Here is a 17,329-nt window from a genome sequence, read left to right as displayed (position 1 = left end):
AAAAAAAAAGAAGAAGAAGAAAAGAAAACAAAGAAAAAAAACCAAAGATAATAAATAAAGAAGTATAATAATAATATAATAATAATAATAGCCCCGAACTATCAACAAGAGAATGGAGAACCAAGCTACTCATCAATGAGAAGAAACTGATTCCTGCAACAATATGATGAATCTCAAAAACATGTGGCTGACTAAATGAAGCATTCTACAAGGATGTACATTATGAAGCTTAGAGTGGCCAAAATGAATGACGGAGAAATCAGAAGAGTGCTTGCAACTGGAAGGGAGTGAGTATGGCATTGACTAGGAAAGACGAGAGGAAGCTTTCTGGGCAGTAGCCGTGCTCTGTATCTTGACAGGGATTTGAGGCACACTTGAATCTCATGGACACTCATATACTGACGAGAAAGCATGAATCCTCACTGGGAGTGGTGGGGAGAAATCACCCCCAAATGGGGCATGATCATGTCACAATCCCTTCTCTTCCATTTCTCCACCCTGGCAAGATTTGGGGAAATGCACACGCACACCTGGTGTGTTTCTCAAATTGTATGGTTGATCATGTGGGATCCAGCTCCCTTAACCACTAGGCCACAGAGCCAGCTCAAGATGTGCATATATTAATACATGTAAATTCTCATCTAAAAAAGAAAGACAAGTGAGATATGGGCTGTTGCTCTGCCATCCTGTCCAGTGAGAAATATCAGCCTCTTCCCTTAGTAAAGGATCCTCTTCTTTCCTCAGCACCTTCGAGATGCAAATTGCCACAGTCTTCTTGCATGCATTTGAAGTCTGGGATACATCAGATATAGTTAAATTAATTATTTTACCTTATCACAAAGTTTGGTTTTTTTTCTACTCTTTATCAAGTATTATTCTAAGGATTGGGGTTTGCAGTGAAAAAGATAAAAGTTCCCTGTGTTTGTCGAGTTTATATTTTATCAGCAAAGAAAAAAAAAAAATGATGAGAAAATTCCAGACTTGGAAGACCCAAGAAAGAAATGAAAAGTGATGGGACAGAAAGAACTGGAGGAAGACACCTTTAGCAAGGGGTCTGGGAAAGAAGGCTTCCAGAGCAGATTATGTTTGCACAGGGCCCCAGAGGATGAGGCCGGAGACCAAGCACAGAGCTGGAAAGAAGAGGTGGTGTGGCACCTGGTGTCCGAGAAAGTCAAGAGATTCTGATCATGCTCTCGGTTCTAAGATTCCCTCTCTGGTGAGTGACTCCCACGAAGCCAATGAGAACAGTCCAGGGTAGTTAATACACAACTTATTTTGAACAAGGAAGAAAAAGGAAAGAAAATTATAGGACCAGCAGTTAGCATAATGGCTATGTCGCTGGAGTTGACCCATAATGGCTATGTCCCACGTAGTTGACCGCGATTTGCATCCCGGACCCAGTGGCTTAAAACTCACGCCAGGCGCATGTGCGTGCATGCCCAAGATCCCGAGAGGAGAATGGAGGAGAAGGGATTGCGGCGTGGCCATCCCCCCTGGGGGGTGATTTCTCACTTTCTGTCTCTCTGTCTCTCTCTGTCTGTCTGGCAAGCACAAACGCCCTATAGCGAAAACCTCTCAAAAAAAAAAAAAAAAAAAGGAAAGAAAATTATGACCAGATACCTAAGAAATGCTTTTCTGAAAGGCAGCTAGGCTCATTCAACTCATCACAGTGAAATCCAAAGTTTCAAAGGGCGGAAATGGAGTCTCTTTCTCAAAAGGCAGTTTTCTTATTAGTTGTTAGTATGCTTTTCTGTGATGAGGAATGCTGCTTTCATTCTTACCCTTCAGGGACCAAAGTGTGAGCTGGAATAAAGTTAAGTCTTTCTCTAAAGCTGGGGTCACCAAGCCCCAGGCCATGGACCAGTATGAGTCTGTGGCATATCAGAAACTGGGCCACACAGCAGGAGGTGAATGGTGGGGGGAGCTAGCAAAGCTTCATCAGAATTTACAGCCGCTCCCCTTCACTGGCATTATTGCCTTAGCTCCACCTCCCATCTAATGAGCAGCGCCACCATTCTATTCTCCTAGGAGTGTGAGAACCTATTGTGAACTGCACATGTGAGGGCTCTAGGTTACCTGTTCTCATAACCCCTACTCCCAAAATCCATGGGAAAATTGTCTTTCAGGCCCCTGGTGCCAAACAGATTGAGGACAGCTGCCTCAGATATTTTATCTAAAATTCCTCAGTAAAGAATAAAATTGACAAGAACAAAAGCGATGGTGTTGCTTGTGAAAGCAGCTGGATTTTGGTTTATTTTGGTTTATTGAAATCTCAGCCATCAAGTGCAGATGGAAATGAGACAATAAGTGTTACCAGAAAGCAAAGGAAATTGAATTTCTGCAACTAAGGTATGGTGCTGACCTGACTCCCTGAAAGACAGATAGGCAGAACTTGGATAAGACCCTCAGCTCACTGAGGATACTCCAGTAGAATAGATAATGCACGTTTCTAGAGTTCCTCTGTACTAGATCCTTGGGACCCCTAAACGTACATGAGTTGTTGGGACAAATACGTGTAGACATCGCTCTGTACTGAAAACAGAAATTTACCTGATGTTGGTGAATGTCGAGTTGGACAAATTATTTAACCTCACTGTACCTCAGTTTCCTCAGGTACAAAGAATTACTTATATACTCTATCTATCTTGTGTGAAAGTTTTTAATCCCATAAGTCTTTTTTTTTTTTTTTGAGAGGTTTTTGCTATAGGGCGCGTGCGATCACCAGAAAGACAGAGAGACACAGAGACAGAAAGTGAGAAATCACCCTCCAGGGGGGATGGTCACGCCGCAATCTCTTCTCCTCCATTCTCCTCTTGGGATCTTGGACGCACATGCACATGCGCCGGGATTGAGTATAAGCCACCGGGTCAGGACTTCATGGGAATCCAGCGACATAGCCATTACACTAACTGCTGGTCCCCCATAAGTCTTATATATGAGACAATAAACTCATAAAATTTAAAAATAGTACCTGGCACATAATAAATGCTCAATAAATATGAGGGGGAGACTTCAAAGTCCCTCACTGAAAAACTGAAATTAAAATACTAGTTTATTATGATGCAAAAAAATCATTCATAGATAGTTTTTTTCAAAATGGACATTTTCTATGGGCTATTTATTTATTTTCAGAAGTTTTTTTGTTTGTTTATTTGTTTGTTTTTTACTATCGGGCACATGTGCTCACCTGAAAGAGAGAGAGACAGACAGAAAGCAAGAAATCACTCCCCGCCCCAAGGGGGGACGGCCATGCACAGTCCCTTCTCCTTCATTCTTCTCTTGGGATCTTGGGCAGACACACACACACACCCAGTGTGACTTTTAAGCCACCAAATCCTGGACTCGAACTACGGATGATTTTGTGGGAGTCCAGCAACATAACCATTATGCCATCTGCTGGTCCCGTATGGACTTTTTGAAGAGCTCTCATGTTAGCTATAATTATTAAGGTGAACTATGAATTTGTGTTCTATTACTTTGGTTCATTAGAATTACATTTTTAGATTTGAAGACAGAATGTACGTTATCTTCATTTTTGAATGCCCCTGATATAGTTTGTTCCAAGTTTTTTGTTTTTTGTTTTTTAATTTTTAATTATTGAACTAAACCAGAATGAAGCTAGTTAAACATTAGCATATCTGTAATGCAATGTTGTTTGATGCACAAAGACACTATTTTGTTTAAAATCATTTCCAACATCAGTAGCTATTGTATATCTGCTCTCTTATAGTTTTAAGACCCATAGTCTATATATATATATAGTGGTGGTTGTTAAGGTTTTTGCCATGGGCATTTGCACTCACTAGAGAAAGACAGAGAGAGTGAGAAATCAACCAACCCCTCTCTGTTCTCCTCTCAGGATTTTGGGCATGCATGGCATGATTTTCAAGCCACTGGGTCCAGGGCTTGAACCATGGGAATCTAGTACATTACCCACCATGCCATCTGCCAGCCCCAGAGCTGATTGTATTTAATTACCTTGGTTGAAATACCATCCAGCCATCCACAATGTGATCATAAATATGGGATAAGCCTCCACACTGTTTTGTCTGTAGGAAAAAAGAAAGACGTGGGTTACTTCATGAGAAAATTGTACACTAAAGCATCTTTTTTAAATCTAGAGCTAAAAATTCAGTCTCATCTAACAAAAATAAGATAAAAGCTTACATAAAGAGCTTAAATATCAAACTCACTTATGATGAGTTTTTTAAAGGTTGGACTCAAACATTGTTTAAACCTCAGAGCAAGACCAAGTCTCATCCAGTCTTTTCTTTTAAAAAAAAGAATTATTTATAGGGACCAGCAGATGGCATAATGGTTATATTGCTGGACTCCCATGTAGTCAGTAGCCGTTTGAGTCCCAGATTCATTGAGTTAAAATCATGCTGGGCACACATGCATGCCTGCCAAAGATCCTGAGAGGAGACTGAAGGAGAACGGATTATGGCATGGCCATCACCCCCACCCCAGAGGATGATTTCTTGTTTTCTGTCTCTCTCTCCAGCAAATGCACGCACTCTATAGCAAAAATCTCTCTTAAAAAATTTTAATTTTATTTATCATCATCATTATTATTACTACTAATTTGCTACAGGGCATGTGCGCTTAACAGAGAGAAAGAAAGAGAGAAGAAAAGTGAGAAAGCAAGCCACCAGGTCTCGGACTCGAACCCAGTGCCTTAACCACAACTCCACTTGCTGGCTAACTCATTCATTACTCGATGTAAGTCTCCAGTAGTAGAAATGAGTCATAGCTCTTTTCCAAAAGCCAGGCCTCCAGAGCCTAAAGATTAATCTTCATCTTATCTAAAGAACCCAAGAGATTACTCAATTCATAGTAGACAGATTTCTTCTCAAAAATTCCCTCACATCCATTGTCTTCCCACTTGAGTTACTCAAAACATTAAAAACGATCTTCAAATATTTCCCCTAAAACATCCTGAAGAAAATGACTAAGCAAATTTCACTCCCATTTTACAGAGGAAGAAAGCAAGGCCCGAGTGCTCAAGCCAACTGATGGGAGCAGGGGAGCCAATGTAGATGACGTCCGTCTCTGGATTCCAGAGCCCTGTCCTAATGTCAAGCAGAATTGCCTCTATTCAGAGAAGACTTGGGTGGAAAATTTGATACTATTTTAAGCAACAGGGAATAGTTCTCTGGGAACTATAATTAATTCATCTGCACCTAGCAAAGGAAAAAAGGATGAGTTATAACAGTTCTCCTTCCTGAGCACCGCCCCCAAGTGATCTTGGTTAGGTTGACTGAGCTCTTTGCTGACAATATCACAACCAGAAAGAACTTTAATGTAATTCGTAATGAGGTCTTAAGTAGATTCTGGTGGAAGAGTCATAGTCTACAGGATTATAAATGACCCCACATCCTTCCTTAAATAAGCCTTAAAGCCTGAATACTCAAGGTTATGAGGCAATTGACCCAGAAATAGTTGATGCTGGTTGTTAAAGACCTGGGTCTTTTTGCCTGGGTCATCATGAGTAATTTTTTTTTTTCTTATTAAAAAATAAAAGAAAGTATAATTACAAGACGTAATTCTTCCCTCATCCTCTATAATTCCACAGGAAATGGTGGGCAGGTCAGTTCAACCTTATTAGCTGAGGCCTAGACTACATGAGACAAAGCTCCCCGATAATAATTCCATCATTTCTTAAAGTTAGGTAAGAAAAATGAATAATTAACACACTCAATGCTCCTGTAAATATTACAGATGGGGACCAGCAGGTGGTGTAGTGGTTAAGGTGCAGGACTCCACATAGCCAACCACAGTTAGAGTCCCAGATCCAGAGGTCTGAACTCACACCAAGCGCATATGCGGGCGTGCCCAAAGTCCTGAGAGGAAATGAAGAAGGGATTGTGGCATGCCATCCTCCCCTAGGGGATGATTTCTCACTTTCTCTTCTCTGACTCCATCTCTCCAGTGAGTGCACTTACCCTAAAGAACAAATAATACTAATTTTTAAAAAAGAAGAAGAAAACAACAAGCTGGGCTGGCCAGGAAACGTGGAGGAAACACACTGCTCAAGTGACGCTTGATTCATGGGTTTGTTTTCCTGGCCCCCCTGTACATGCCAAGTGTATGTGGCCAGGATTCTGGTCATCTGGGAAACGAGTTGGGGGGTAGTGCTGTGAGACCCTCTTGGGTGTGCTTGTTTCTCTCTGTCTCCGTTTCTCACTTTCATGAAAGAGAAAGAAAGAGAGAAAAAGAAAAGGAAAGAAAGAAGAAAGAAGAAAGAAAGAAAGGCTTAAAAATAAGTAAAGAGGGAACCAGCAGTTAGCGTAATGGCTATGTCGCTGGACTCCCACGTAGTCGACCGCGGTTCGTGTCCCGGACCCGGTGGCTTAAAACTCACGCCGGGCGCGTGTGCGTGGGTGCCCAAGATCCCGAGAGGAGAATGGAGGAGAAGGGATTGTGGCGTGACCATCCCCCTGGGGGGTGATTTCTCGCTTTCTGTCTCTATGTCTCTCTCTGTCTGTCTGGCGAGCGCACGCGCCCTACAGTGAAAATCTCTCAAATAAATAAATAAATAAATAAATAAAGAGATCGCAGCTGATGCAGAGTCCTGAAGCTCACGTGGCAATGTGCTCAGCCCACCAGCAAAGACAACAGCAAAGGATACCTCCATAGCATTCCAAGGGCCAGGAGAGTAACCATCAGTCCCCTAGAAAGTCAGAACTGAGCAATGTGAAGGCAAAAATACTTTCTTCTTCCTTTTCTTACAATGTCTTTAAGGCCCAAAAGGCCACTGTTGACCCAAGAAATGTCTTGCCTAGAGCCTCACAATAAGCCTCCCTTAGCCCACACTCCAACTTTCTGGTACTCAGAGAGGTAACCAAGAGTTTACTGTCTTCCCCAAATGATTGTGCTTCAGCTAGTTGTCTTTTTATGATTTTCTAAGTTTATAAGTGGCTATGACAGGTTAAGTAAAAAGGTACTCAAAATTACAGCTCTGTAAAAGATAAGCAGCGGCAGCAGCTCCTTCACAGTCCTCCTTGGCTAAATCCATAGACCTGCTCTCAAAGCAAAAGAGAGTGAGTTGTAGCGCTTTCCCAAAAGACAGCAAGGCTTTTGTCTTCCCACTCTCGCGGGAATTATATGTAATCCTTTTGGAAACATAATTGCCCCATTGTTTATTAGGTTTTGTCATACACCTTAAGTTATTTCATATGGGAGAATTAAGAATTAAGGGGGACCAGCAGTTAGCGTAATGGCTATATCGCTGGACTCCCACGTAGTCGACCACGGTTCGAGTCCTGGACCCGGTGGCTTAAACTCACGCCAGGTGCGTGTGCATGTGTGCCCAAGATCCTGAGAGGAGAATGGAGGAGAAGGGATTGTGGTGTGGCTATCCCCCCTGGGGGGTGATTTCTTGCTTTTTATCTCTCTGTCTTTCTCTGTCTGTCTGGCGAGCGCACGCGCCCTATAACAAAAACCTCTCCAAAAAAGAAAAAGAATTAAATTTTCCCACAACAGTATGTTTTTGTTAAACAATGGCTATGATAGGATTTTTTTTAAGTTTCATAATCAGCTCATTTTGGGAACCAGCAGTTAGCATAATGGCTATGTCGCTGGACTCCCACGTAGTCGACTGCAGTTCGCGTCCCGGACCCGGTGGCTTAAAACTCACGCCGGGCGCGTGTGCGTGCATGCCCAGGATCCCGAGAGGAAAATGGAGGAGAAGGGATTGCGGCATGACCATCCCCCCCGGGGGGTGATTTCTCACTTTCTGTCTCTCTGTCTCTCTCTGTCTGTCTGGTGAGCGCACGCACCCTATAGCAAAAATCTCTCTCAAAAAAAAAAATCAGCTCGTTTTATTTGTGTGTGTGTGTGTATATATATATATATATATATATATACACTTTGTTTTTTTAATTTCCAGAAGGCATATGCACTCACCAGAGACAGAGAGACAGAGGCAGACGGAGAGGGAGAAAGCACCTCCCAATGGAGTGTGGTCACTCCACAGTCCCTTATCTTCCATTTCTCCTCCATCTCCATCATGTTGAGATTTGAGGCACACACACATATGTACTTGGCATGTTTTTCAAGTCACCAGTGCAGGACCTTGGTTGGCCATGTAGGACCCAGCTCCCTTAACCACTAGGCTATGGGGCCCGCACCATAAAATTCTTTCTTTCCAGTGACCTAGCGGCCTTGGCTCAGCACCTGCGGAGCAGAGAGATGAGATCACATAAGAGCACCCCAGCCAGGTCCAGGTGCACTGCAGAGACAGAACTGGGTCCGTGGCACCACTGGGTGTCCGCTCGTGGAAGCTGGCGTGCACACGTGCTTTTGTGTCTTTTACTTGAAAGAGGAAGAGGCCTTGGGTCAAGGAGAAAAGAAATAAAAATAGAGGGATTTTTGGGGAGTCTTCCCCATGGCCCAAGCTGAAGAATGGATTTCACACCTTCACAGAGACCAGGCCAGAAGCTAAATGGTCGTCCACAAAAGAGACGTGGTGAGACCCCAGGCACAAGCTGTGCTTTGGATGTTGATTGAGACAGAGTTGGGAGAGCCACGTCCCTGGCTTCCCTCTGCCTTGGACCACAAGTAACCCCGGCGGCCGCAGAGGACACTCCAGAATCTGGGAGGTGACACTGCTCACAGGGGGTCTGGAGCAGGGCAGTGGCACGGCCCTGCCTGTATGCTGCTTCCCAGTAGGGGCTATGTTCCTGGGCACAGTCCTTAGACTCCCAGAACAGATCAGAGGATGGGAAGAGGGTGCTGGGGTCCTGGGTGAGCAGCAGGTAGGTGGGAGCCACTGAGGGTTAGGCAAGGTGTGAGCGTGACTGCATTCGTGCTCACAATCCAGAATCCCTTCTCCTCCATCTTCCTCTTGGGATTTTGGGCATGCACACACCCGGCACCAGTGAGAGGGAAGGCCAAGTCTGGAATACGTGGGCAGTTTGGCACTATCTCTGCACCTTCTTCTCCCCAGAGATGGGTCTGTGTCCCATACCAGCCGTTAGCACTGCTGGGCTCACCCTGATCCATGACCCAGCTATGCCCAACATACTATTGTCATGGTCTCTCGTTTGCTCATCTGCTTCCAGCCTGTGCCCTCTGAAATGAGGCTCTGCCTGCTTCTCACGATCATCTTCCAGATACTGAAAATGATTCTCTGACTGCCCAGTCAGGGCCTGCTGTTATTGACAGTCCTGGCCCAACTGCCTGGTGAGAGCATCAGGTAGGCTTGCCCTTGAGATTCCTGGCGTCCACCCTACGTCTCCTTTCCCCACCTCCACCCCGCACCTGACCAAGTGCTTCTGCTTCAGGCCCTTCCTGTGGACTCCAGGTCTCACACCAGGATGAAGTGGGCCTGCCTGGAGGGTCCCCCGAGGACATGTTCTCAGTGAGCTGTCAGCGGGCAAGTTTAACTCCCAGGGACCAAATTCTGAAAATTATTTCTTGACGATCTAACACGAAAATAATTCATTGCCTTTTTTTTTTTTTTAGAGAGAGGTTTTTTGCTACAGGGCACAAAGGCTTCCTGGAGGGACAGAAAGTGCGAAATCAGTGCCCCCCCCTCAGAGTGGGGGGAAGGCCACGCCCTTCTCCTCCATTCTCCTCTCGGGACCTTGGGCATGCACGCACACGCGCCCGGCATGAATTTCAAGCCACCAGGTCCACAGCAACTCAAGCTGTAGTCGGCCATGTGGGAGTCCAATGCTATACCAGAATGCCGCCTGCTGGTCCCCCCCGCCCCCCCGGCCTCTTTTCAGTCATGAAGGCAGATACACTCGATCCATTTACTACAGGGATCCTCAGAAAAGAGCCCGAGGAGAATGGAGGAGAAGGGATTGCGGCGTGGCCATCCCCTCTGGCGGGGGAGTTATCACTTTCTCTCTCCTGTCTGGCGAACACACATGCCCTGTAGCAAAAGTCTCTCCACAATTAATAATAACAATAGTAATAATAATAATAATAAAATAAAAATTTAAAAATAGAAAGAAAACGCCGCAGACAGGACAGAAAACAGCTCGCTGCAGCCATGTGCCAGTTTCCCTTCCCGTGAGAACAGGCAGTGCAGTTGCTCATGACACTGACGGACTGTCCCCCTGTGCGACCACACTGAGGGATTTCGGACATGTCCGCTCTTTCCCCAGCTAGAGCCCCCTTTGCACAATAATCCTGTGCTCTCCGGAACTGATGCTTCCTGTAAAGATTAGGGACAAGCTTGTCCTTCGGTATAAGCAGGTGTCCCCACTGACCATCAATTCCACATGGGGGATAGTAACAGAGAGAGTCTTTGCTGGAAAAGCCCCAGGAAGACCGACTCCCAGATTCATCCTTGACTGGAAGGTTTCCAGAACACGGGACTTCCAGTTTTAAAACCAGGACAGTGCTGGGTGAGTCGTCCTGGTTTGGCGGGGCCGAGCGGTACTCTGGGTCCCTTCCGTGGTGCTGTGAGGAGTAATAGGAGGAGCAGAGAGGGAGTAAGCTTGCAGGTTCTCCCAACTCCAGCTGCCTTCACCCCCCGACTTCCTGGAAATTCACCCCACTTGTGTGACAGATACAACTGGGATTTGTGGAGGCTGCTGGAGTCTATAGAACTCACCTTTGAGTCATTCTGTCACCTTGGGGGCCCTGAGTCCCTTACTAGTGACTCCCTGATAGTGGGTGAGGGCATCTAGTGCTCTGGGCTAACAGCCAAGACACTCACATTTGTAAGAATCAGAGGACGTGCTTGCTACCCCCGGCTCTGTTTCCAGTACTTTTTCATACTTACTATAAAAGTTACCCGTGGCGCTGTGACCAGTCCTAGAGATGCAGAATATATGAACAATCACTACCTTCGAGAAGTGTCCTAGTTTTCATTTCTAAATCTCAGATTAGAATTCAAAATAACTCCCAAGAGGTGAAGACATGGACACAATACCAAACTACCCTGGAGTAAGAAGAGGTAGGATTTCTGAAGAGTACCTGGCAAGCCCTGTAGCCTATTGGCTAAGGGAACCAGACTCACATAGCTGACCACAATTGCATCCTGACCCCAAAGGCTTGAAAAACATGCCAGACACATGTGCATGCATGTCCAAATTTCTGACAAGATAGAGAAATGGAGAAGGGATGGCAGCTGGACCATGCCCCACTGGGGGATGCTTTCTCCTCTCTCTCACTCTGTCTCTCCTGGCAAGTGCATACAACCTCTAGCAATTATCTAAAACAAAACAAAACAAAAGAATATGAGACCAGCAGATGGCATAACGGTCACATCGCTGGACTTGTGCCGGGCATATGTGCATGCATGCCAAAATCCTGAGAGGAGTACAGAAGAAAAGGGATTGTGGCATGGCCATTCCTGCGGGGGGTGATTTCTTGCTTTCTATCTCTCTCTGTCTCTCCGCTGAGCACACACACCCTACAGCAAAAAAAAAAGAAAAATAATTCAAACATTCATAATGATCAGTTTACTTGTGCCTCACGGTGGGTCAGGACTGAGAACAGGACTTAAACAATTCAGCATGAAAGCAAAAAAAGGGTGCATTCACAAGAACCTAGTGAGAGCTCGCACCAACACCAATGTAGCCATGGTTGATATACCATATATACTTTTAGGCTCCAGGTTTAGAAACCATATTAAAATTTGTAGTCTAAAGCAAACAACCATCATTTCTAAATGGTTGGGAAAAAACATTAAAAGCTGAAGAACAGGTGCTTTCTAGCCTGAAATGAAGATGAAATATCCTCAAGCAATGAAAAAGGGTGAACGGCGCAGCTGTTATTCTCCAGCAAAGACGGGATCAGAGGAAATGTATTTAAATTGCAACAAGATCAATTTATTACTTGGATCTACTTTTCAGAGCTTATAAAAGCCTTTAATCTAAAGGGATCAGGGTGCTTAATTTAGACAAGGTAGACTTTTCTAAGTTTAGCGGTTACGTAAAGGAAAGGCCCTTGGTGAAATTACAGTTGCTATTTTCACAATTTTGAAAGTGTATTCCAGCAAAGGACTACGCATCTCTAGAGACCGTCATCTCTAAAGCCTTGCTCTGTAAGAAAGGAAGAGGAAGGTGAAAGGGGCATCTGGAGAGGGAGCTCTGGGCGGGTGATTCAGGCAGGCCGGACCCCATAATGGTCATTCCGCCTAGCAAAGGGGCCTGTAGCCTGAGATGACCCTCAAAAGGACAGGGAGTGGGAGGACCTTACAGCGATGGCTGATGAGATGTCACCTTCCACGTAAAAGGGAGAGTTAGTCATAACTGGGCTTCTCAGCCATGCTGAGGACAAAAGCAGCAAGAAAAAAGGTACAAGAGGCAACACTGCTATGGTGGACAAGACCCTAAGATCTGCAGGTGAGGCTGGAGTGACACGTACTTTCATCTACAATAGCAAGAGGTTATTGCATTCCTCTTCCAGGGGCTTGCAGAGCTCCAGAGAGTCTGTTCTTACTTAGTTTTTTTAGGTTTTTGGCCATAGGGCAAAATGCAAGTGCACGCCAGGGAGACACAGAGAGGGAAAGTGAGAAATCACCCTCCAAGGGATGGCCATACTACAATCACTTCTCCTCCATTTTCCTCCTGGGATTTGGGGCACACATGAACATATGCCTGGTGTGATTTTCAAGCCACCAGGTCTAGAACTTGAACCTCAGTCAGCCACGTGAGAATCCAACACCTTAATCACCTGCTGGCCCTGAGAGCCTGTTCTTGGAGAAATGTAAGCTTTGGAGTGAACTGGTTATTCCAGGAAGTTCTGCCCTAACTACCTCAAAGAAAGTCTCAATGGCCTTCACTAGTTCCAAATCTAATCTGGTCCAACAAAATTTAACCTGAACCTTAGAATCTAAGGCAAGAATTAGGCTAGTGTATGGACTATCCAAGAAGAAATTCAAGGACAGGGGGCCATCCCTATTCACCCTTCAAAGAGAACCCGAGACAAATCTACTACCCTTCAAGGTCCTCTATGGCTCCAAAGTCTCTTGATAATTGGCTGTTATTTTTTAACCCCTCTTTGTTCTGTTGCGATCAATCCAACAAAACAAGAGAACTGGGTGTGTCTACTTATTTTATAAATAGCCGCTTAAGCGAAATATTTGGAAGCGGTGTCCAACTCTATTCCTAGGACAAGAGGAGTCCATATATAGAAGAGGAGGGGGAGAACCATAACCTGAAAGAAAATCACACTTATGGAAACCACGAGAACAAAAATAGAACCAAGAAACAGCCCAGGCATTTAGTCTGCTGGAAATCCAACACTCCCCAACGAGAAGTTCCCCGATCATTAAAGACAAGGTGGGAGGATCTGCAAGTCCCTACTGTGATGGTTGTTATAAATAGATGGTGTCTCCCAAACTTCAAGCGTTAACCATCAAAATTTTAGCCTCTCCCCAGACCACTTAATATTTCTCTATACATCAACTTCTTTTAACTTAGAAAAAAAGAAATTTTATATCACTACCATAAGTGAAGAAAAAGATGTCACTTTCTAAATAAAGAAAAAGTATAAAAATAAATCTGCTGGGGGTTGGTTGATGGTACAACAGTAAAAATGCTATGCTCTGCAAGGCTGGCCCACCCAAAAGTTCTAGATTCAATCCAGAGACCACAGAAGATGCCGGGCATTCATGTACCCATGCTCCAGGGGCTGGCTAAAGGCGGGAGGCAGGGGAGGCTGGAGGAGGGGGAGCCCTGTAGGGGCTCCTGTCTCTGTTACTCTTGCTCATGTTAGGAATAAGTAAATACATAAATAAGCCTAAGGAAAACAGTTATAAAATTCTGATCGGATGTTATTGACTTCCAAAGGCTCCAGGTGGGTATAAGATCCTTCCTCTGTTAAAGGGGGAAGTGGGTGTTTGGGATGTTGAGAACATATGATGACAACTTCCTGCCAGACACAATAGATCCAACCCATGTTCATTTCTTTTTACTCCTGAACCCTCACTAAAATGCTAGTCGAGGAATTTTTTTTAAGTAGGTGTAAGTCCTAAGAACAAGGAGAATGGGGGCAGACATAAGAGCGGAAGGTGTTAGCAAGTTCCGGAAGGAAGGACAGCCCAGGCAACACAGAAGCTGAGCTGGTGGAGAGCCAGAAGCCGAAAGTCAAAGGAAGAACCAGTGTAGACTGAGAGCATTCTAGGGTCAGCAGGTGGCTTGGTGGCTAAGGTGCTGAACTCCCACATCACCAACTATGGTTCGAGTCCCAGACCCAGTGGCTTGAAACTCACACTGGGTACATGTGCATATGTGCCCAAAATCCCAAGAAGAGAATGGAAGAGAAGGGATTATGGTATGGTTATCCCCTCTGGGGGGATGAGTTCTCACTTTCTCTCTCTGTCTTCGGTAAGTGCATGTGTTCTATATCAAAAATCTCTCTAGGGGGCCCACAAGTGGCATGGTGGTTAAGGATGCCAGACTCCCACATGGCCGACTGTGCTTCGTGTCTCAGAACGGGAGGCTTGCTTTCTTACTTTCTCTCTCTCTCTCTTTCTTTCTCTCTCTGGTCAAATTAAAATAAATAAGTAAATAAAAGTTAAGTTAAATAATTCTTTATTTAAAAAAAATCTCCCTTAAAAACATAAAAGACGGAGAGCATCCTGACCCGGAACCCCGGGAGGCTCAGGAATGGGGCCACCAGGCACCTGAGAGGCCAAAGGCTGAGACTGACAAGCACGGGCCTGGGAGAGGTGCAGCAGCAAAGCAGCTGGACCTGACGGGGCAAGGAGTGAGGCTGGCCCTGAGAACAAGGCTTGAAAGAGAAGGCGATCGAGATGGGAGACAGACAGGAAAGCTGGAATTACGCCGACTCCCATAACAAACTTCACAGGAACGAGAAACTGTAAGGATCCCGCCCACTACCATTTGCAGCTGCTTCATGGTCATGTGTGGTCACACATGATCATGCATTATTGTCATGCATGCCTACTAGCACCCCAGATGACCGGTAGTAAACCTTTGCTTCATTAGCATGCTGGGAAACACACTCCCGGGAGGAGATCTTGGATGCTCATAACATGTACATCCTGTGTTCAAGCATGCTCATCAAGAGAGCATGTGCACAGAGAAGCACCCTTGCAGGGGTCCTCAAGACCACCCCAAGCCCTACAAATCCAACCCCTTTATGAATATGCACCTGCATCTCCTATGAAGTGAGCTCCCCAAAGGCTGTGCCGTGACCTCCTACAGAACAATTCGCTCTGCCCGTGGAGTGCATTCTCACCTCTCCGCCATCACTTGCTGTGCTTCACTATCTCACATTTAAGTTCCACCTGCAATGAAGTCGAGAACCAGAGAGACCTTCACCCTGGTGACAGCCCCATGAGGGGAAAATCCAACCCAGGACCTCCCTGAACATACCCGGGTCTGCATATGTGCTTGAGCTTGCTGAGGCTGGGAGAGGATGGTGGCGTAGTCTCTCTCTCTCTCTCTCTCTCTCTCTCCTCTTTCTCTCTCTCCCTCCCTCTTTCTTTCTCTCTCTCTCTCTTTTTTAATTTGGAGAGGTTTTTTTTTTGTTCGTTCGTTCATTTGTTTTTTTGGTATAGGGCACGTGCACTCGCCAGAGAGACAGGGACTGAGAGACAGAAAGCGAGAAATCACCCCCCGCCAGGGGGGATGGCCATACTGCAATCCCTTCTCCTCTCAGGATCCTGGGCATGCACGCACACATGCCCGGCATGAGTTTAAGCCACCAGGTCTGAACTCGAACCTCAGTCAACTACATGGGAGTCCAGTGACATAGCCATTACGCCAACTGCTGGTCCCTTCTTTCTCATGGAAGGAAGACATAAACAGTTACTTTAGAAGAATTGTCTGAAAGACTGTATAAGAGAACTGAGCTCCCCTCCACCCCACCCTCTGACCCTGGGCCCTATCCCTACTGGCTATCACAGGAAATGGAGGCTCATCGTCTAGAGAAACTGAACCAGAGATTCTCTGAGGAACACCAGGAACGACAGAGGGTGGGGCAAATTCTCAGGCAGGGACAGTCTGCAGACTGCCCAGTGGGGGACCTTCCGCCTTTATGCACCACATTCCCAGGAGATTTCTCCCATCAGGAGATACAAAGCCTTTTCTCCAGAGAAACTAAATGATCCTTGTAAAATGACCCTTAGATCCTATCATTTGGAGGCTTCCTAAGAGCCACTTCTTGCCGTTTGAAATCAGCAGTCCTTGAGAGTGAGCAACCTAGATCCCTGGCACGCACAGTTCCTGACAGGAAATGAGAATCTAATTCTGCCGCCCATCTGACTGACAGGAGGTGGAGCTCAGGGGGCAACATCAACAAGCATTGGAGAGCGACTGTAAATACACAGGAAGCTTCGCTGGCTAGCCCACCAATTACCTCCTGCTGGGGTGCAAATTCCTAAGAGGCCATGGACCATTTCTGGTTGGGGACTCCTGTTTTAAATGAAGCTGACCATAACCAGCAGATGACATAACGGTTACATCACTAGACTCCCACATGGTTGCCCATGGTTCGAGTCCTGGACCCAGTGGCTTAAAACTCATGCTGGATATATATGCACGCATGCGGAAGATCCCAAGAGAAGAATAGAGAAGAAGGGATTGTGGCGTGGCCATCCCTCAATTGGGTGATTTCTCACTTTCTGTCTCTATCTCTCTCTGTCTTTCTGGCAAACACATATATCCTATAGCGAAAATCTCTCTTAAAAATTAACTAACTAAAAAATACATGAAGCTGACCCCTAAGGAATCCCTAGCCATGCATATAGAGCTACCAATTTGCTCTCCAAAGACTCTTTCTTATCTATTTATATCTTTAAGAGGTTTTTGCCTTAGGGTACATGTGGATGGAGAAAGAGACAGAGAAAGAGAGAAAGTGAGAAACCCCTCCCCCCCAGGGAGGATGACCACTCCACAATCCCTTCTCCTCCATTCTCCTCCCAGAATGTTGGGCACACACATCCAGCCTGAGTTTCAAGCCACCAGGTCTGGGATTCAAACCGTAGTCAACCATGTGGGTGTCCAGCAATGTAAGCGCTATTCCGTCTGCTGATCCCTCAATGCCTATATCTTAAATATACCCAGGTAGTCCATCAAGATTCACCTGGCATTTAACCGAGCCTCTAAGCTCTCCATTGCTCAGATCTCTTGGCTTGGCCTCATCATTGCCCTGACCCCTGATGCTGGAGGGCTCCAGGTTCAGACCTTGGCCCTCTTTTCCTCTTTACCTGCACCCACTCTCTTACTGATTTCTTTATTTTTTTTTTTTTTAGAGGTTTTTGCTATAGGGCGCATGCGCTTGCCAGGCAGACAGAGACAGAGAGACAGAAAGCGAGAAGTAATCCCCCAGGGGGGATGGGCCACGCCACAATCCCTTCTCCTCCATTCTCCTCTTGGGATCTTGGGCACACACG

At 45.6% G+C, this 17,329-nt stretch overlaps 1 protein-coding gene across 2 annotated transcripts in view; it reads right to left on the bottom strand.

The window, feature by feature from the left end:
- The window catches only part of MGST2 (microsomal glutathione S-transferase 2), a 36,939-nt gene that overhangs the window by 3,724 nt on the left and 15,886 nt on the right, over positions 1-17,329 (bottom strand). For both annotated transcript variants that reach the window (XM_006144629.3, XM_014586320.2), the window contains one exon: positions 3,979-4,049. In XM_006144629.3, coding sequence (XP_006144691.1) covers positions 3,979-4,049 — 71 coding nt within the window. The remainder of the gene's footprint in view (positions 1-3,978; positions 4,050-17,329) is intronic.

This window comes from Tupaia chinensis, unplaced genomic scaffold (assembly GCF_000334495.1).
Source record: "Tupaia chinensis unplaced genomic scaffold, TupChi_1.0 Scaffold000127_2, whole genome shotgun sequence".
In the NCBI taxonomy this organism is placed as follows: Eukaryota; Metazoa; Chordata; class Mammalia; order Scandentia; family Tupaiidae; genus Tupaia; species Tupaia belangeri.
The sequence above is the reverse complement of the archived record's forward strand: the minus strand, read 5'-3'. Positions and strand labels throughout refer to the sequence as shown.